Here is a 20,220-nt window from a genome sequence, read left to right on the forward strand (position 1 = left end):
GCTGGGCGCCATGCGGACTACATTTCCCAGGGTGCGCAGCGGCGGGGCCTTAGCTCGGGTGGTGAAGAGGGGGGCCGCCTCAAGCGGCGCGCCGTTCCGCGGCCTGCTCAGAGGCGCGCGGACAGGCGCGAGGATACGAGAGGGGACCCGGAATGAGTTTCCGCGCAGTTCCGCCGTGCCGTGCCGGGCTGTGCCGGCCGGGTGGGGCCAGGGCAGGCGCGGGTCCGAGAGGGAGGGCTTCTGAGTCGGCGGTGCCGCGGACAGGCGCTTGGGGCAGCCCGTGCCTCGCTGAGGTCCCCGCCCCGTCCCGGCCGGGCCGGCTCGCCTGTCAGTCACTGGGGCGGAGGCAGCGGCGGTAGCAGGGCCGGAGACGGAGGGTGAGAAGAGCGCGGGCCTGGCGGAGCCGAGGGGACCTGCCACAGCCCCTTAACTCCACGGACTCTTCGCCCGAGATTTGCGAAGCTGTACCCCTGCGCTTCGTTGGACGCCTCCGTAACCCGCGAAGGGCTCTCTCCCCCGTAACCTCCCACCCCCGTGACCTCCTCCTAGAACCCGAGATCTCACTAGGGTGTTGTGGTACAGGCCATCGACCCTGTGACCCCTTGGTTTTCCCCAGGCCTCGATTCCCTATGACTCCCTCTTCATAGATTCTGGGGACAGAACCCTGATCTACCATCAGGACCCCCGCCTGCAAACTCCTCACTGACGGCTTTCTCCTAGGAGTTCCCCTCAGTGGGTCTCCTCCTAAGAGCACCCCTTTTGGCCTCTGGCTAGCCCCCCACCCTCAACCGAGGTGGGGCGGCCTCGGCAGCCATGCTCGCCCTGGGACCCCTGTCACCCCACCACTTCCTGGGTACCCAAGCCGGAGTCTAGCAGGGGGCCAGCAGCCAAGAGGCTGGGGCAGGAGACAGGCCACGGTCCACCTCCCTGCTGGGGAGGGAGCAAAGATGGAGCGGCGGGAGGAGCAGCCGGGGGCTGCAGGGGCTGGAGCAGCGCCAGCCTTGGACTTCACGGTGGAGAACGTGGAGAAGGTATGAGGGCCCTGGGGAGGGGCACTCCAGTGACAGAGCAGAAGTTCTGGGGACTGACACTAATGCCAGGGCCCAGGCCTGGGCTGGGTGCCCGTTGGGATGGTGCCTCCAGAGCACCTGGCATTTGCTGTCTCTCTGGGCCAGCCGACAGCAATGCAATGGTGTCTTAGGCTATTTTTGGCCTTCCGTAGACACCGGTCCTCTGTGGACACGCTAGGGTCTTGGGATGGTCCCTCCAGGGTGCTGATGGCTTAGACCCTCCAGCCAGACTGGCTACTCTCCAGCTCCATGGGAAATGCATGAGCAGTGCAGTAAGAAACCAGGAATGAGGGAGACTTGCAGCTCAGTCTCCAGAAACCAGAGTGATGCTGAGCCATCCTGGCCCTGTTTGGTTGAGCAGGGGCTCAGAAAATAACCTGAAACTAAAACAATCTGGGTTGTGTTTTCACTTTTCCTTGGAGAAGGGTCCTTCGGTTATTGGATGGAGGCCAGACCACTCCCGGGCAGGCGGAAGTAGGGCTGGCCCCTTGGTTTTGTGCTGGATCCAAGGAGCCTGGTCCTGCTGGCAGCTTCAGGGTCCTTCCCTACTCACCTGCCCACATGGCTTCCTGCCATGGCACTCTCAGGCTCCCCCACTGCTCAGTCTGTCTTTTTCAAACTGCTTCTCTGTGTCTTTGCTGGGTTCTGCCCCCAGAGGCTGGGAATGTAGAAATACTTTCCACCCTGGGATGGATGGGGGAGAAGGGGCTCTCGTGGTGGAAAACAGGGAATGGTTGCAGATACTCATTTGTTATTCTTGAGCCCCGTTTACCATACCCAATGGTAAGGATGCATCTTTCTGCTTCTGTTCTCTGCCTGCCTCAGCATCCCAAGGGTCAGTGGCCATAACTGGCTGTCAGGGGTACAGACAGGGCTCAACCTACTTGGATGGAGCCTGCTTAGGGGGTGAGGTCCTGGCCTCACTCATCCACCCCTTGGGGCTGGGCAGTGTTGGCATGGTGGCGCACTGTTCCGTGTGCCTCCAGGGAGATAAACCACTGTTTTCCTACTGTGTGAAGTCCTAATGGAATTGGCACCCTGGGGATTTAGCTAGTTGAGAGCTCCAGGCTAGGCATTTGCCAGGGCTGCAGGCCAAGACTTCTCTGGACCAGCTTTTGGACCCTCTTGTATGCTCTCTGAGGAGTGTTCTCACCCTCCCTTCCAGTTTGTCTTTGCCCTAGGGCTGCCTGGCAAAGTCTTAGTCCTGCTCAGATTTCACAGTGGCTTTGGTGCCAGCATCTGGAGTGACCTAGGGATGATCCTGGGGGAGCTAAATGGAGCTGTTGGAGTAGATGAGAGCAGCTGTGCCTGGGAGGGTTGGAGGCGGGGGGTGGCTCGGGCTGTTCCATGCTCTTCTCAGGCTTAGCTTCTTCCTTATGGAGCCACTCCTTCCACCTGGGCCTTGCCCTTTACCTCAGGTGCTTTTCCTTTGGGGAACTTGGCCTCCTCTTTTGCTGCTTCCCTGCAGAAGTTCACGCTCCCAACCCCTAAGCTTTTGCTATAAAGAGAAGAGGCTATGGTGGAGTGTGGGCAAGTTCGGGCTCTCAAGATCCCGGCCGGACCCCAGGTCCATGAAGCACTGCTGAGCCTGAGCTCTCCCTTCCCGCTCAGCCCCCTGGTCAGAAAGAGAGGACAGTTTTGCAGGACCGAGTCATGGCCTGTGTTGTGGGCTCTGGCAGGACCAGAGTGGCCAGCACCTGCTCAGTCTTGTGCTGTCCTGCAGGCGCTGCACCAGCTCTACTATGACCCCAACATTGAGAACAAGAACCTGGCTCAAAAGTGGCTGATGCAGGCCCAGGCGTCCCCTCAGGCCTGGCACTTCAGCTGGCAGCTCCTGCAGCCGGACAAGGTGCCTGAGATCCAGTACTTTGGGGCCAGCGCCCTACACATCAAGATCTCTCGCTACTGGAGTGACATCCCTACTGACCAGTATGAGAGCCTAAAGGCACAGCTCTTCACCCAGATCACCCGCTTTGCCAGTGGCTCCAAGATTGTGCTGACTCGGCTGTGCGTGGCGCTGGCCTCGCTAGCTCTCAGCATGATGCCCGACGCTTGGCCATGTGCTGTGGCAGATATGGTACGGCTGTTCCAGGCCGAGGACTCACCGGTGGATAGCCAGGGCCGCTGCCTGGCCCTGTTGGAGCTGTTGACAGTGCTGCCCGAGGAGTTCCAGACCAGCCGCCTGCCCCAGTATCGCAAAAGCCTGGTGCGGACCAGCCTGGCAGTGGAGTGTGGGGCTGTCTTCCCGCTGCTGGAGCAGCTGCTGCAGCAGCCCAGCTCACCCAGCTGTGTGCGTCAGAAGGTGCTCAAGTGCTTTTCCAGCTGGGTGCAGCTGGAGGTACCGCTGCAAGACTGCGAGGCGCTCATTCAGGCTGCCTTTGCGGCTCTGCAGGACTCAGAGCTCTTTGACAGCAGTGTGGAGGCCATTGTCAATGCCATCTCACAGCCTGATGCCCAGAGGTGAGCCGGTCCCAACCTTCCCGGAGATGGACAGCCTGCTTGGCCAGCCACACATCCATCCATCCATCTGTTCAGTAAACACTAATTGAGAACCTACTACATGCCTGGCCCTATGCTGAATATACAGCAAGGAACCAAACAAGACACAGTCCTTATCCTTGTGATTCAGAGAGGGAGACAAGACGTTAGACAACAAACCATCCAACGAATTAGTCAATGAAAATATTTGACTCTCCCTTCTTGTTCCCTCAGCCACCAAGTCCTGGCTGCTCTGCTGCATATCTTTTCCATTTCCACTGCCCCCACCCTAGTGTAAGGCGTCCTCATCTCTCTCCCCAGATTACCGAGGGGATTCCTCACCAGTCCCCTGGTTTTCACACTTGTACCTTTCATTGCCAACCCAGCACCCAGAGAAATCTTGTTAAAAATGAGAGTCTCATCTTTCCTTTCTGCTCAGAAATCCCCAGTGGCCCCACACGGCTCTTAGGATAAAGTTCAGAATTCTCAATGTGATTCGCGAGGGCAAAGCACAGCATGGCGTCCCCAGCCCCGTCTCGAGCCGTGCTGCTTCCTTTCTTCACTCTGGCACGAACTTTTCAGTTTCTTGAGTGTCCCGGGCTCCTTCCAGCCTCCAAGCCATCACATGTACTTGTCATATCATTGTTGCCTGATCTGAAACTTCACCCCCTTGGGAAAGTCCTCATGACTTTTAAGACTGTTTGGTCTTCTCTGTTTTTTCTCAGCGCTCCCAGTGTTTTTCCTTCTTAGCCTGTAGCGCAGTTTCATTATAAATTAATGTATGTGTCCCCATTAGTCTCTCAGCAACGTGAGGACAGGCTCTCTGTCATTTTATTTTGTCACATTGTGCCTGGCAGCACTTGGTGGCATTCATTATTTTTTAAACAGAGGAAAAGTAGGAGTTGCCTACTTGGTGAGGGTCAGGGGTGGGAGAGGGTGGAAGGGGAGGGAGTGTTCCAGGCTTCAGGAGATACAGCAGGGGCAAAGGCATGTAGTGGGCAGCACCACCATATACTCAAGGACCCAAAACAAGGTGAGTGTAATGAGATGTTTCCTCAGGAAATGTTGCTTGAGCGTCTGTTTATGTGTGGGGGTCTAGGCTGACCACAGGGAGCCTAAAGATGAATAGGTTGGTTTCTGCAAGTCAAGAGCTCAGAATCCAGGAGACACATGGATGGGCAAGTACAGCCTACGTGATGAGTGCTCTAATGGAGGGCCCAGAACTGAGAGGAGGCATTTAACCCAGTGTGAGGGTATGAAGGGCTTCCCAGAGGAGGTGCCAACGGACCTGTGCTTTGAAGGCTGTGTAAGAGTTAGCCAGATGGAAGTGATGGATATGGGGAGGACATTTCAGACCGAAGGAAGAGCCCAAGCAAGGAAAGGGTGTGAGAGAGCCTGGTGAGTGGGTTTGATTAAAGAGCAAAGTGTAAGGGCCAGTGGTAGGAGATCTAGACTCATCATCAAGGCCTTGTTGACCAGGCTTAAGATTTTGGTCTTTGTGCTGAAGAGGATATAATAAGAGAAAATGGTGTGATGAGATTTTTGGTATAAGTTGGATTGGCTGTGGCAAGCCTGGAAGCCTGATACTTCACATTTCAGAGAAAAGGCTTTGAGAATGCTCAACAGAGCCAGAGGGGGAAATACCATTCAAAGGAATGGCCTGGGGAAGTGGTTGATGGCTCTAGCTTTGGCATTAGTCATGTTTGAGTTAGAATCCCAAATAATTCACTTCCTAGATCTGAGACATTGGATAAACCACATTTAAGCCTCAGTTTCTGTTATCAGTAAAATGGATCATTATTCAGAGTTTAAATAGGATAATGTTCCCAGGGCCTGACCCTGGTATTCTGGGAATATTTTGGTATGAAGATTCAATAAGAGAATGTTTCTGGGAGCTTTAGCATGGTTCCTTGACATCGCATTAATGGCGGTTACTAGTATTTGGTATCACGATTGCTTTGGCAGTTAGTATGAGCCCTTTCCCATGACTTCTCAGCTTTTCCAGCTTAAGGTGGTACCAAGTCCTAGGTCAAGGCCTTTCTTGGCTGGCTAGGCTCAGACAATTGGTGGCTAAGGGGAATTTGCAGGGCCAATGCGTGGGTGATGTGAGGTGTCCTTGGATACACCCAGGTTTACCCGCCTAGCCAGTCTCGAGGGCTTTGGCAGGTAATTGATGCCTCTGCTCCTCTGAACGAATGAGCAAGCAAGAAGCCAGAGAGGGAACCTATAGCCTCCTGAGCGCCCATTGGCTGCAGCCCCCTTGGTTGCTTAGCAACTCTCCCCATTTTCTCAGCTCTGCTCCCAGAGCTCTAATTGCAGGTCTGGGCTGGGCTCAGTGTGAGTGGCAGCCAAGGAGTCCCAGCAGCTCTGCCCCGGCAGCTCAAGCTGACCAACAGGAGCCAGGCCTTTGGAACCCAGGCTCAGCTGTGGTGTTTTAAAGACATCCTCTCTATCTCCCTCCCCCAGACCTAGAAGCCTTGAGGCCTCAGGTGCATCCTGTTTGCTCACAGGTCTCAGGCTCAGGTGTCTGGGTGGTAGGAAATCAATGCAAGAGTTGCCCCTATGGGTGGACTACATCCAGCCTGGAGTTAGTGTTTGGGCTTTGCTCTGTCTAGTCCATTTCGTAACTTTGGCTTGAGAATGTCACCTTCAGTGGCTTTGAATTTTGGGTCATCTAGCCATTCCCCAGGTGTCCTGACGTTGGCTCTCTCCTTGGCTGAGCTTGCACTCAAGTCACCGTTTTCCCACCCTATCCACAGCTGCTGCTGTTTGCCTGGCTCTCCTTTGAAAAAGATTTTTTCTTGAGATTTGTTTTTAATCCTGGGAAAGCTTTTTGCTGGGGGGCTGGAGAAGGGAAAAAAGATGAATTAGACAGACTCATGGGAGCTCCCATCAGTTAGAATTTGAGGTATGTGTTGAGATGTGCATAGATCCTTTGAGGAAATTCAGGTTGGGCCCTGAGACAGGAGCAGGTCTATAGCAGTGCACGGGGCTGCCTTAACCTGGAATCTGTCACTATTTGCTCTGTGACCTTGAGTAATGCTCTGAGCTCTACTGGGCTATATTGTCCTTGATTTATCCTGTTATGAGGCAGAGATGAGACAAATTAAGAACTTTGATTACCTACTGTGTACATGAATTTTGAAGATGTGAGGGAGTCCTGGAATTCAGTGAGGATGCTGTGGGGGTAGGGCACTACCTTCTGCTGCCATCTCAGCTACTGGGCAGCTCACGGCCACGGCCTTGGCCCTGCCCCTACTCATTGTGCCAGAGTCTGGCCTGAAGGTGCCCATTGTCTTGTGGTGCAGCCTGTGTCAGGGCCATGAGACAAGCCATCCCCACTGTCTCCAGGCCACACCCTCTGGAGCTGTCTCTGGGCTGTGGGTAATCTGGTATGAACGCCTTGTCCCACCAGAACCGGGATGTGGAAGCCAGCATCCCGAATTGGTTGCCTCTTGTCCTTCTCATCCTTTGCCTAAGGTTATCTTGCCAGGGCTACCTCCTAGCAAGCTGCTTGGGGCAAGTCCAGATAGAACTCCTGCTGGATCTTCAGTACCGCCTCCCCTCTATAGATTGCTATGGTGACACCATGATTGGCAGTAGAGGGATCCCCCCTGAGAGCATCACTTCCTCTGCTTAGTCTAGTCTCCACAGAGCAGGCAGCTGGGGATGGAGCTAGCCTTCTCTCAGTCTCCTTTGTGTACTCTGCTTCCTCTGCTCCTTCCTTAGGGGTCACTGTGCTTCAGTGCTCTGGCTCAGACCCTCTTTTCTCATTCAGCACTTATGCATGCACGCATGCTAAGTCGCTTCAGTCATGTCTGACTCTTTGCAACCCTACAGACCATAGCCCACCAGGCTCCTGTGTCCATGGGATTCTCCAGGCAAGAATACTGGAGTGGGTCGCCATGCCCTCCTCCCATTCGACACTTAATTCTTGGGCACTTTCCAGCTATTCCCATAGCTGTTTGCTGATGATTCCAAAATCTACGTCTCTTGCTCTAACCTCTCCATGGGGCTTTAGGTTTCCATATCCAGTTCTCTCTGAACACTTCTACCTGCCTCTTTCCCTGGGTACCTCTGATTCAATATGCCTAATGTTGAACTTAACACCTTGTGGCCTGCCGTTAAATTTATTACTGTCCCCATCCATCCTTTCCTCCAGGTCTCAGTAAGTATTACCACCAGGGAGAGTTGTTCTTGACTGTTCGCCATCCTCCTGTCCCTGTTTTGTCTCTGAGTTCCCTCTGAGTTCATTCCCTCCCTACCTGCCACCAGACTCCTTAGGAGTTAGGATTTGGTGGCAGGGGGTGGGGTGGAGGGTGGAGGTGGATGCTCTCTGGAGCTGTTGCTGGCTCCTGAAGTCTTTAACAAGACTCTTAAGCTTGCGTTGCCTGTTCTGTCTCCTGTCCTCATTCAGTCTCCCCTGATACTGATGGTATGTATTAGTTTCCTACAGCTGCCATGCTAAGGTACCACACCCTGGCACACGCGACAGAGATTCATTGTCTCACAGTTGTGGAGCCTGGAGGTCTGAAATCACGGTCTCAGCTCCCTCTGAAACCTGTAGGTGCACCCTTCCTTGCTGCCTCCCAGCTTCGGGTGCTTTGCTGGCAGTCTTTGGTGCTCTGTTGGCTGGCTGCATAGTTCCAGCCGCTCCCTTTGTTGTCACATGTCACCCTCCCTGTAGGTCTCTGTCTTTACATGGATGTCTTCTTTTAAGAACATCAGTCATATTGTATTAGGGCCACCCCCTACTCTCTGATCTAATCTGCAGTGACCCTGTTTCCAAATCAGGTCACATTCTGAGCTACTAAGGTTAGGGCTTCAACACACCTTTTTTGGGGAAACATAATTCAATCAATAGCTGTCTTATTCTCTGCCCCCTGCAAATTTATTTGTCCTCTCCACATGCAAAACACGTTCACCTCATCCTAACCTCCCTAAAAGTCTTAAGCCATTCAAGCATCAACTCTAAGTCCAACTGGAGGACACAGGTTCAGCTACACGTACCTTTTTGTATATCCTTTCCAGAGTTCTCCTGGAGGTCTCTGACCTAAACGTATTCCCAAATTGGGCAATGTCAAACCTGCCACACAGGCCTAGCCCCTGATCTCTTTCTTGCTTTGGGTTTGATGTGGAAAGGGGGGCTTTGATGGACAACAGAGAGATTGTGCCTTTCTCCCAAAGCTGGCGGGAGATGGGCAGACAGTTCTGATGCATCTCCTCACCTTCTGCCTCCAGGTACGTGAACACGCTCCTGAAACTCATCCCACTGGTGCTGGGACTGCAGGACCAACTGCGACAGGCAGTACAGAATGGGGACATGGAGACCTCCCACGGCATCTGCCGCATTGCTGTGGCTCTGGGCGAGAACCACTCCCGGTGAGGACAGGGGCAACTGCAGGTGGGATAGCAGGGCCCTCGAAGAAGTAAGGGAGGTGGAAGGACCTCCCCATGCCTTCTCCCTCCCAGGGCCTTGCTGGACCAAGTGGAGCACTGGCAGAGCTTCCTGGCCCTCGTCAACATGATCATGTTCTGCACGGGCATCCCTGGCCACTTCCCTGTCAACGAGACCACCAGCTCCCTGACCCTCACCTTCTGGTACACACTGCAGGTGTGTCACGTGACCTTCAGTGGACCTGGGCCGTGATGGAAGAAGGGGCATCACGGCATCTGTGGCTAACTCTCCTCCCTGGTTCTCTCAGGATGACATTCTGTCCTTTGAGGCAGAGAAACAGGCTGTGTACCAGCAGGTGTACCGGCCAGTCTACTTCCAGCTGGTGGATGTGCTTCTGCACAAGGCCCAGTTCCCTTCTGATGAAGAATATGGGTTCTGGTCCTCCGATGAGAAGGAGCAGTTCCGGATTTACAGGTGACAGTAGCAGGCCAATCCCAGCTCTAAAGGGAGTCCTGAGATAATGAAGGCAATGAGGGGAGGGGTCCAAGGCCAGGTTCCCTGAATCCTGGGCCACCCTTCTCTGTTCTCTAGGCACTTTGGCAGGGCTGTGAGGGAATCGGGGTGGGCTCCTGTGCTTGGGGGAGGCATCTAGGCAGTGTATAAGGCCTTCATCTGCTTCTTAGGGTGGACATCTCAGACACGCTCATGTATGTCTATGAGATGCTGGGGGCCGAGCTCCTCAGCAACCTCTATGACAAGCTGGGTCGTTTGCTCACCAGCTCAGAGGAGCCCTACTCCTGGCAGGTACCTCCCCAGCCTGATTCCCTCAGCCCTCCCAGGTCTGTCACATCCTCCTCCTCAGCCAAGCCGGTGGCATCCTCTTTCCCCAGCACACAGAGGCCCTGCTCTACGGCTTCCAGTCCATTGCAGAGACCATCGATGTCAACTACTCTGACGTGGTGCCTGGGCTCATTGGGCTCATCCCACGGATCAGCATCAGCAACGTGCAGCTGGCGGACACTGTCATGTTCACCATCGGTGAGCCCTGGCCCACACCCGTGAGCATACCCCCAGAGCCACCGTGCGCAGCCCCAAGCCGACCTGCTGGGTCCTGTGCAAAGTGGGAGATACAAGTGCGTGCACACACAGTCAGAAACTGCAACCAGTGGACTGTCCTGGCATGTCGAGGGGTCCTTGCTACAGTGCGCTGAGCTGCAGTTCAGTGAGGCTACTTCACTGCCACTGAAACAGTGCCGCTGGGCCTCTACCGAGTAACTCCTTCCCACTTAGCAGCAGTAAGGTCATGTTTGGGCCCGTGCGTGCATATTTGCCCATCCCATGCTCTGAACACGCAGCGCTCTCTCTGTTCAGGGGCTCCAGCTCCACCCTGCCAGATCTGCCTGCTTTGCAGGGACCTGGCACGCAGCCAGCCTGGCCTGCCTCAGCTGTCTTCCCTTCTTCCTCCAGGAGCTCTGTCTGAGTGGCTGGCTGACCACCCCGTCATGATCAACAGCGTTCTACCCCTTGTGCTGCATGCCTTAGGCAATCCCGAGCTCTCTATCTCTTCTGTGTCCACCCTCAAGAAGATCTGCCGAGAGTGCAAGTATGACCTGCCGCCCTATGCTGCCAACATCGTGGCTGTCTCCCAGGTATCCCAGGGCCCTGGGTGCAGCCGGGCCTCAGGGCACAGTCTTCCTTCTCTTTATCCATATTCCTTCTCTTTATCCCTAGGATGTGCTGATGAAACAGATCCATAAGGTGAGTTCATAGGTTTCTAGGGCGCTCGGCTCTTTGAGGTATTGGGGGGATCCGAAGAAATCCCGTCTTCTGCCTTTGAGACTTATTCTCGTTCTTGGAGCCTTCCCCAAGAGGCTCATTCTCCCCACCCACAGCCAGGCGTGTCTGGGACTGACCCTCTGTTCTGCCCCGCAGACGAGCCAGTGCATGTGGCTGATGCAGGCACTGGGCTTCCTGCTGTCGGCCTTGCAAGTGGAGGAGATCCTTAAAAACCTGCACTCGCTTATCTCACCATATATCCAGCAGCTGGAGAAGCTGGCAGAAGAGATAGTGAGTGAACTGAGCGCGTGCTTGTGTGTGTTCGTGTTGTATGTGGCCGCAAGCAGCAGTGGGTCTCTGGGGCTGCCCTTTGTGTGGGCTGTGGCTTAGCTGCTGAGGGGTGGGCTGGAGCTGGCAGTCAGGGCTGGGAGATCCAGAGCTTGGTTCCCTTCTCCCCGTAGCCTAATCCTTCCAACAAGCTGGCCATTGTCCACATCTTGGGGCTTCTCTCCAACCTCTTCACCACACTGGACGTCAGCCATCATGAGGATGATCATGAAGGCCCTGAGCTCCGGAAGCTGCCAGTGCCACAGGGACCCAACCCCGTGGGTGATGTTGTCATTGCCACCGCCCCCCCCCCACCCCCAAACCTGTGGGAATGTCATAGTCACCCCTGAACTCTATGGGTAATATTGTCATTGTTTCCCTGGCCCCGTGGGGCATGATGCATTTGGTCCTTTGACCCCATTTGGTGAATGACCCTCCCACTGTCCCCTGCTCTGTAGGGAGTGATGTCCTTGTCTCACTCAGTCCTGTGGGTGATGTTGTCTTTGTTCCTAGCCTAACTGGGGTGGTGTTATAGTGTTTCCTTCTCCCCATGGGGGATACTGACATTATACATCCTAAGTGATGTAATTATGGTACCCTGTTTAACCCCCAACTCTATGGGGCCTTCTGCTTCAGCATTCACCAATCCTCTACAGGCACTAAGGGTGCTTACATACTCCACATGTAATAGTTCTTGCCTTTGAGTGGCTTTTGGTCTAGAGGAAATACACGTAAACAGATTGTCACAAAGCACTGTGATAAGTGCTGTGGTAAGCTTGGCACAGGACATTGGGGTGACTACTTAGGAGCTGTTTAGTCTGGGACAAGCCTCAGCTACCCATTCAACACTATGAACATCGGGATATCTGATGCTCATCTTATAGAACTGTGCTGAATAGCAGGTATAGTCTTGATTAAAAGTACTTTGTGTACTGTAAAACATTGTATAGATGCGAGGGACTGCTTTAGTCATTATTCCAAGTACCCCTCCAGTGTTTTCTCCTGGAGAAAAGGTTAGCCACAGTATCCTGGTCCCTCTGTTTAACTCCCCAGCCCAGTATTGGTCACCCTTTTGGCTCCAGACCAAACCAAAGCCACTGTCCTCCCAAAGAACCCCTCCTTCTTCTATGGTAGTCATCATCCCTCCTTCCCTCACCTCCCAGGACCTCAGGCTGCTCTGCTCCACCATAAGCTGCCCGTATCTACGCATCCCTTGGGGCTCTCTACCCTAAGCCTATCTGGGTGAGACAGTATCTCTGCTTCTTCAGGGGCTGGTCCATAGGCCTTTGGCACTAAAATGCTTTTACTGAGCAGAAGTAGATAGCGAGTGACTTTTTTAAAAGATTTCAAAGTTTTAATAGTTTTCTGAAGCTTGCAATTTGAAGCTTCCTCTAAGATGATCCCTAGAATTCAGGGTATCTTTGATTCATGTGGATTCAGCAAAGTACTCCTTCCCCAGGGTCCTGTGTACCAAGTCTTCAGCGTGCAGTCTGGGGGTAATAGGTTTGAAACTCCTGGCCTACCTCCAACTACCAAGTAGTCCTTCTCGGGTGGCCGAGAGTGGTAGTGGGGGCACCTCACTTCTTCCTGTGTCTTCAGGTGGTGGTGGTACTGCAGCAAGTCTTCCAGCTTATTCAGAAGGTGCTGAGCAAATGGCTGAATGATGCCCAGGTGGTAGAGGTGAGTGCTGACCCTTGCCATCAGCCCCCATGGTGACTCTGCTCAGAGATGGAGCTTCCACCACCTTAGCTTGCTGTGATCTGGAGGAAGTGAAGGAGACAAATCCTACCCCATAGATGCTCAGAATATCTGGGGAAGAAACTTCCTGATGTCACAAGAAGTGCTCCACCCAAGGCTGTGATGCTGGGGTTGAGTGCCAGTCAGGGATCCATTTTAGCATCCAGACACCTGCCTTGGTTCCATCCAGTGCGGGCGTTTCTCACTACTGTTGCTCCCTGAGAGGCCGTGGTGGAGATGTAAGGAGCTGGAGTTAAGTTACAGAGTTCCATCCTCAGCCCCTCTGAGAAGGGCCTTTCAGTCTCTTGCCTTCCAGGGTGAGGGTCAGACTAGCCTACCTTCCAGAAGGGTTCACAGAGCCAGGCACGGCTGGTAGGTAAAGGCTCCTTTTTAGGCCTCTGTGCAGGGCCTCCGTTCTGTTGCAGCCAGTGGTGACCTGCTGACCAGGCCTTCTTTGCTTTCTTCCCAGGCGGTGTGCGCTATCTTTGAGAAGTCTGTTAAGACGCTGCTGGATGACTTTGCCCCCATGGTGCCACAGCTGTGTGAGATGCTGGGGCGGATGTACAGCACCATCCCCCAGGCCTCTGCTCTTGACCTCACTCGACAGGTGGGCCTTCATCCCAGGCAGAGATCTGACCCAGGGATTGGGCGGGTAGGTGGAGTAGGGTGGATGGTTGCTCTGGCAGGAGTCCTCGCCTGCATTCCAGGGATGCTGGCTTGTCCTGGTGGGCCAGGGCCTCCGTTGACCAGCATCCCCTGCTTTGTTGCAGCTGGTCCACATCTTTGCTCATGAGCCTGCCCACTTTCCCCCCATCGAGGCCCTCTTCCTGCTCGTCACCTCCGTCACACTCACCCTCTTCCAGCAAGGTAGGTCCCGACCAGGGTCTCCGCTGCTGCCGCCACTGCCACCGCCTCTGCCTCCCTGACTGGGGAGACACAGCTGCCCACTCTGTTCTCCTCTCGCCCCTGAGTTGCACATGGGTTTTGATGGGAAAGTAACGGGATCAAGCACAGCACAGCTGTCACCTTACAGATAGTTGACACCTTAGGTGGAAGTGGACAAGAGAGTGACTGATGTCTTCTCCTGGGCTCAGGACCAGGCTGGGTGTGGGGGAAGGTGGGGCTGGAAGCTCTGAGGGGCTCGGAGCACCAGCTTGGCTCCATTTCCTTTGGCACAGAATGAAAGGTGGCAAGAACATGGGCTTTGAAGTCAGCTAGACCTAGAGTCCAAGCTCATCACCACCGACTAGTTGTGTGACCTTGGGCAAGTCACATACCTTTTCAGAGCCTTTGTTTCCATGTCTATGAAATAGAGATGTCAGATACTTGCTAGGACTGTTAACAGGCATTAAAGCAGCATCTTCGGGGCCCCTGGCTTGGGGGTTTTGCACATGATGTTCTCGCAGAGTGCTGGTTCCTTTCCCTGCACTGAGACTCATTCCTTTCTAGGCCAGAAGCCTTTGGCTGTGATCCCAGCCCCCCAGTCACTACGGCCCTCTGCCTGAGAGAAGTTGGGAGTGGGGGGCTCCAGGCTTCCCCTGCTGCCTAACCCAGGCTTCTCACTTGGAGAAGAAACAACGCTGTTCCGTCAGCCTCCTGAGTTTTGCCTAGAGTCACGCTCACAGGCTTGAGGCTCACCAGGAGTCTTAGCTGGAGCCAGAGTGCTCTCTGCTTCTGTCCTCAGTATTTGGTCCCCTGATGCTGACCTCTGCTCTGGTGGACCGTGGGTTGTTTCCAGAGTGGGGAGAAATCTGAGCCAGAAACCGGATGTGGTCCTCCTCAGCCTCACCTCTCCCCACCCTCCATGGCCACTGCTCCATCTGGATCGCCTCAGCAATCTTCTGACTGGTTTCCCTGGCATCTGCCCTTCTCCAACCCGTTCTGCACCCAGCAGCTGTAATCTTTTTTATAAGACACAAATCTGAGCACTCTTCCCTCCCTGGCTTAAAGCCCTTCTGTTGCTCCCCGTCATCCTCAGGTCATGTTCCCACTGCCCGCCACCACGTGACACAGACCTGCATACTTCTCAGCAGTCATTCCTGAATGGCTCCAGCAGTTCAGCCTCCCTGATACTTCCCCCATCATGTCCCCTTTGACCTCTGTGCCCTGCTTCTCTGCCTGGATTGCCCTGTGCCCTTCACTGGGTGAGCGCTCTCTCCTCCATGCCTTACCCCTGCATCAGTCCTCGAAAGCTTCTCTAAGGCAGAGCTGGGTGCTTCTGACCTTGCACCAGAACTGCATGGGCACGCACCGCTGATACAGTGTTGATCACACTCAGTAAGCAGCCTCCATGACTGTCTCCCTCCTTGGACTAAGCCCCTCAAGGGCAGGCTGGGGTCTCTTCCTTCTGCATCCCTCAGAACAAGGCCAGCAGAGAGCAGACACCAGACACTGTTGAAGAAAGGAGGCAAGGTCTCCTTGCTCTTGGAGCCTTTCTTCCTCACTGTCCAGCCCACCTCTAGCAGGGCGGCTGCTGAACCTCAAACCTGCCATCTACAGGGACCCCAGGCTTGGGTACGTTGGGCCTCACTTTACAGGAATTGATTACAGGACTTGAGTAACTTAGGGGGCCGGTGTGGAAGGGACAGGCTTTATCAAGGGCTTCTCACAGCCTGAAGGAAGTAGGGAAGAGATGATTATCGACTTGACAGTCGGGGAAACTGAATGTGGATGGCTTGCACAAGATCACACAGCTGTTTAGTGGTATCTCAGGCAGGGGTTTCCACAGCGTCTCCTCCTGAGAGTGGAGCAGCCAGGCAGGAGCTCCAGGCCATGCCTCATCCTTGCTGAAGGTGTCATCAGAACTGGAGGCAGGATAGTGTCCAACATCCTACGTGTTGGGCTTGTGGGATGCCCCCACTCACCTGCTTCGCTGTCCCAGTCTTGCCATACCTTCCTCGGGCTCTGCCCCCCACTGCACCGTGGGTGACACACTGACTGGTCTCCCTCTTTCTTCGTGCATCCCAGTGGCGGGAGGGGGTCATCAGCCCTGAGCCTGGCTCTCTGCTGAGTCTGTGTCCATGCGGAGGGGCGTTGTGGGCGGGGCTCTCATTTTTGCCTCATCGTGCAGCTCCTTCCCCTGGGCCTTGACTGGCCAGCCCCACAGCATATCAGGCATTGCCGAACCCAAGAAGGAGTCTTCTGGATTAAGAGAACCCTGTAGATCCCTTTCTTTGGCTAGCCCAAGAGCCTTAAGGGCAAGGAAGGGAGCGGACAGCTGCTCAGACCATGATGCCCGGGAAGGGCTTTCAGCCAGGCCTCCCAGGGCAGTACCAAGGACCAGTCTCCCACCAGCCCTGCCCTCCTCTTGATGATGAGTGATGGGGAGGTATGTGATCGGAAGCAGTGTAGGGCCACTGCAGTCTGCCAGAGGCCACAACAAGAGTGTGGGGGCTGTTTGTCCAGCTGCATGGTGGCCAGCACCGCTCAAGCACTGCAGGGTCCCTTGGGGACTGGCCTGAGGAGGAGTGAAGAGTAGGTGGAAGGCCCCTTGGGAGGGAGCTGGGGCAGACCGTCCTTCACTTCGCCGTCTCTTTCTGTTGGGCTTCTCCCAGTTCATGGTTTTTGTATGTTTTGTTTCTTTATCTTGCTTCCTGCTGCTCATGTGCCCCCCGCTGTCTCCCTGCAGGCTCTCAGTCCCACATAACTATATGAGGTTGAGTTGCTGTTTGTATAATTTTTTCTTAAGTTCCATCTTTATTATATTTTAGGGCCCAGGGATCATCCTGATATTGTTGATTCATTTATGCAACTCCTGGCACAGGTGTGTTTTAGTTTTATTCATTCACGTTCTGTTCTCTCTCTTTCTCTTTCTCTTATGTTGAAATTCAATTTAAGCCTATTTTTAGCTTTCTGTTGACAAATTTTTTTTTCTGTTCAGTTGAATAGAGTTTCTTCATCTGTTTCCGTGGAAGTTGACAACCCAACATCCTCCTTTAGTGCCCCTTTGCCTCAACTAGCTCAGTCCTCCACAGAGACCAGGGAGAGGCTGATCCCGAAGGGAGGGAGCTGGGCTGGCCTGAGGGGTGGGCATGGGAGGGGGTGGTAACCGTCCGTGCCCAGCAGCTCCTGTGGGCCCGAAGTGACCAAAGAGCTCAGGGGCAGGCCTGGAGTTGAAGGGCCTGGGGTTCACTGTCCCTGTGCTCCTGCGGGGAACTGCCTGCCTCAGTGCCCCCAGCCTGCTCTTGAGAGGTAGGCTGGGAGGAGCTCCGAGGGAGGGGCCAAGCTGAATGTGCTGCAGTGGAGCCCAGAGCTGGGCTGTTGCTGGGCTGCTGGACAGGTCCTGCTGCTGCTGGGAGGTGGGGTGCTGGCTCCATGGCGAGATGTGTCTGGTGTGTGTTTAAGTGTCTCGGATCTGACTCGTGTGTTTTGAGTCCGGTTTGGGCAGGGAACAGAAATCACGTGGCTGCTGTGAGCAGTATGTGTATTGTTCTGAGTGTCAGAATAAATGTGTAGCTGTAGTGAGCCTGTGCACTGATGCGTGTTGTGTGCTGACGTGCATTAGACATGGATGGAGTTTGAGTGTCGATGTTTGTTGGAGGTGTGTGTGTTGGGCTGTGGGAGTGCATGTAATGGAGGGTAGGAGTATACATGGTAGTGGTGTGTCTGTATGAGGGTTGTATGTTTGGGAAGTTACATGTGTCGGGCTGTGGGAATGTGGGGTTAGTATGTGTGTCAGGGAGATCCTGTGAGTTGGGGGCTCCTATGGGTTGGGGTCTGTGATGTGTTTCTTTGTTTAATCACTCCACAAATATTTTTTGAGTGTGTTAAACGTGCTTGATCATGTGGTAGGTGCTGAGAATATAATGGTGAGCAAAAGCAGACACGGTTCTTGCCCTCTTGGCACTTACAGCCTAGTAGAGGGGTATAGGAGTGGGAATGGACAGTGTGCTCTGGGCCTGGGTGGACATGTGTGTGAGGGTGTATCTTTGGGCGAGGACATTTGAGCGTGGGTGTGCATGGGGAGAGTGTGCGTGCTAGAGAACTGGGGAGGGTGAGGGCCTGGGTGTGTGCATATGGTTTGGGGATACAGGGTTGGGCTTGGGATGAATGTGTAGCGAGGGTGTGTTGCAAATGGGGAGAGTGGTGTATACAAGGGATGTGATTGAGGTGTGATAGAGGGTAAGTAGGGCGTTTTAAGTGAGGGGCCTGTGGGGCTGTTTGCGCTTGAGTGAAAATGAGGGAGTGGAAGGTATATGAAGGCTGGAGGGTTGGGGGTTGATGTGGAATGCATTGGGGGGCTGCTGGGGGACAGCAGTGCTTGATGACTGTGGGAGCTGTGTAGAGCATCTCCTATGACCCGAGGATGTGCCATTCGCGCCTTGGTACCACTTGGGGTGAGCTCTCAGCCCCTATACTCCATCCACTTCCCCTGACATGGCAGCCCTGGCTCCTGGGCTGGGTATGAATGAGAAGGGCCCGGACACAGGCTGTCCTGGGCGAGGTGGGGCCGCGGCTCCCGGGCTCCTGCCCTGCCTTTCCTCTTCCTAAGCTGGAGAGTGTCTGAGGAATGCAGGCAGGACATAAGAGGGGGGCTGTGAACTGGGCTCCCTGTCCAGCTGCCATCTCTGCCCTGATAACAATCAAGGGGGCCTCAACTGCCTCTGTGAATCAAAGTGAAGTCACTGCTGGCAACCTGGAGCCTGCAGGAGGTCTGGCCCTGTGGTGGGGGGTGGGGTGGGGTGATGTGTGTGCTCGGGGGTGACTGGGGCCCAGGCTGTGGCATTATGACTCCCAACCTCTCTCATGCACATGTGCGTTCATGTACACATACACGTACATGGCATCCCTTGGCTGCTCCCCTCCTGACACACTGAACTCTGGAGTGGTCTCGTTCCCGAGATGGCTGGGTGGCTGGTTTTGGCAGCCTTCACTTGTGGTGTGTGAGGTTGGGGCCTGCGTGGCAGGTGAGTGGGAGGATGATTCTTAGAGTCGACTAGGGCTGGGCTTACCAGCTCCACCTCCTACAGGCTCTGAAGCGGAAGCCAGATTTGTTCCTATGTGAACGACTCGATGTCAAAGCTGTGTTCCAATGTGGTAAGTGGGGTGCCAGGTGGACAGGTGGGCCTGGGGCCCCCTCGGGAGCATCCCTGAGCCCCACCTGATCTGCCTCTGCCTCTCTCAGCTGTGCTGGCGCTCAAGTTCCCCGAAGCACCTACTGTCAAGGCCTCCTGTGGCTTCTTTGTGAGTCCCGTGCTGACCCCCAAACCCTGCACCGTCCTTACACCCCACCCACCCGGCCCAGGACTCTGTGGGGTAGGGGTGTGGTGTGCAGGCCTTGTCTCCAGGGAGATGGGGGAGAGGGGGGCTGACGGGCCTCTCCATCCTCTGTAGACAGAGCTGCTGCCTCGGTGTGGGGAAGTAGAGCCTGTGGGAAAGGTGGTGCAGGAAGATGGCCGCATACTGCTCGTAGCAGTGCTGGAGGTGAGACGGAGCGGGTGGGGCAGCCGGGTTTGGGGATGGGGCGGCCCTCACTGCTGAGGCAGCTGTCCTCCTGGCAAGCTTGCATCTCGGTTCCCTAAGCTCTGTTTCTTCATCAAGTAAATGGCTGGAAGTTGTTAGGTCGCTGTGAGGATCAGCTATCGTGTGTCAAGTAACGCTCACTCATCATGTGCACTGTGGCTGAGGAACTGCCCGGGAGTGGGTGGTGTGGCTAGGCTCTCTTGCTGCAGACGGGGCAAGGCCCTGGTGTGCTGAGAACCCATCTCCCTCAGGCCATTGGGGGCCAGGCCTCCCGCAGCCTCATGGACTGCTTTGCCGACATCCTGTTTGCTCTGAACAAACACTGCTTCAGCCTCCTGAGCGTGTGGATCAAGGAGGCGCTTCAGGCACCTGGCTTTCCCTCTGCCCGACTCAGCCCCGAACAGAAGGACACCTTCAGCCAACAGATCCTTCGGTGAGCAGAGCTGGCAGGGCCCGGGCTCGGGTCACGGGGAGGCGGAGGCCGTGGTGGGTGGTGGTGATAACTTGCTCTCCCTTCTCTCCTTCAGCGAGCGAGTAAACAAGAGGCGGGTGAAGGAGATGGTGAAGGAATTCACACTGCTGTGCCGGGGGCTACATGGCACAGATTACACAGCTGACTACTGAGGGGCGCCCCGTCCCACCCACACCTCCTCACCCCTCCTTATCCCCAAAGAGTAAACTTGAACCCTCACGGCACTGCTGTCTCTGCTTCCTTTCCACTGCCACCACCACCTGACTGGGTGACCTCAGATGACCTGGGGGAAGGATGGGAGGATGCTTGGACCCAGGCCTTGGTAGGGCATGATGGAGCCAACCTCCATCTAAAACCTCCAGCTTTTAGAGTGAAAGGAGCTTTACTACAGCCAAGCTGCCTAGACTGGAGCCATCCAAATACTGCCCTTGCCCTTGGGGTAGGTGGTGACTGCCGAGTGTCAGCATCCTGCCCCTAAATTAAATTAGTCCCAGTGTTTA

The 20,220-nt window shown here is 54.9% G+C and overlaps 1 protein-coding gene across 2 annotated transcripts; it reads left to right on the top strand.

Moving 5' to 3' along the window:
- The first annotated feature begins 33 nt into the window (after positions 1 to 33).
- IPO13 (importin 13) lies at positions 34 to 19,944 on the top strand. 2 transcript variants are annotated; one of them, XM_069588944.1, is made up of 20 exons: positions 34 to 1,031; positions 2,794 to 3,530; positions 8,790 to 8,930; positions 9,021 to 9,162; positions 9,254 to 9,420; positions 9,630 to 9,750; positions 9,837 to 9,984; positions 10,414 to 10,595; positions 10,678 to 10,704; positions 10,879 to 11,013; positions 11,184 to 11,327; positions 12,649 to 12,729; positions 13,256 to 13,393; positions 13,557 to 13,653; positions 16,497 to 16,549; positions 18,756 to 18,822; positions 18,911 to 18,969; positions 19,120 to 19,209; positions 19,500 to 19,681; positions 19,776 to 19,944. In XM_069588944.1, the coding sequence occupies exons 1-20, from the start codon at positions 948 to 950 to the stop codon at positions 19,870 to 19,872; spliced, it is 2,892 nt and encodes a 963-aa protein (XP_069445045.1). In that variant the 5' UTR covers positions 34 to 947; the 3' UTR covers positions 19,873 to 19,944. The 2 variants fall into 2 exon arrangements, with proteins under 2 accessions (XP_069445045.1, XP_069445046.1); XM_069588945.1 differs by lacking the exons at positions 16,497 to 16,549; positions 18,756 to 18,822; positions 18,911 to 18,969; ... (1 more) ...; positions 19,500 to 19,681; positions 19,776 to 19,944 and adding an exon at positions 14,236 to 14,377 and having other exon boundaries at positions 52 to 1,031.
- Positions 19,945 to 20,220: the final 276 nt, after the last annotated feature.

The sequence above is a fragment of the Ovis canadensis genome, chromosome 1 (assembly GCF_042477335.2).
Source record: "Ovis canadensis isolate MfBH-ARS-UI-01 breed Bighorn chromosome 1, ARS-UI_OviCan_v2, whole genome shotgun sequence".
In the NCBI taxonomy this organism is placed as follows: Eukaryota; Metazoa; Chordata; class Mammalia; order Artiodactyla; family Bovidae; genus Ovis; species Ovis canadensis.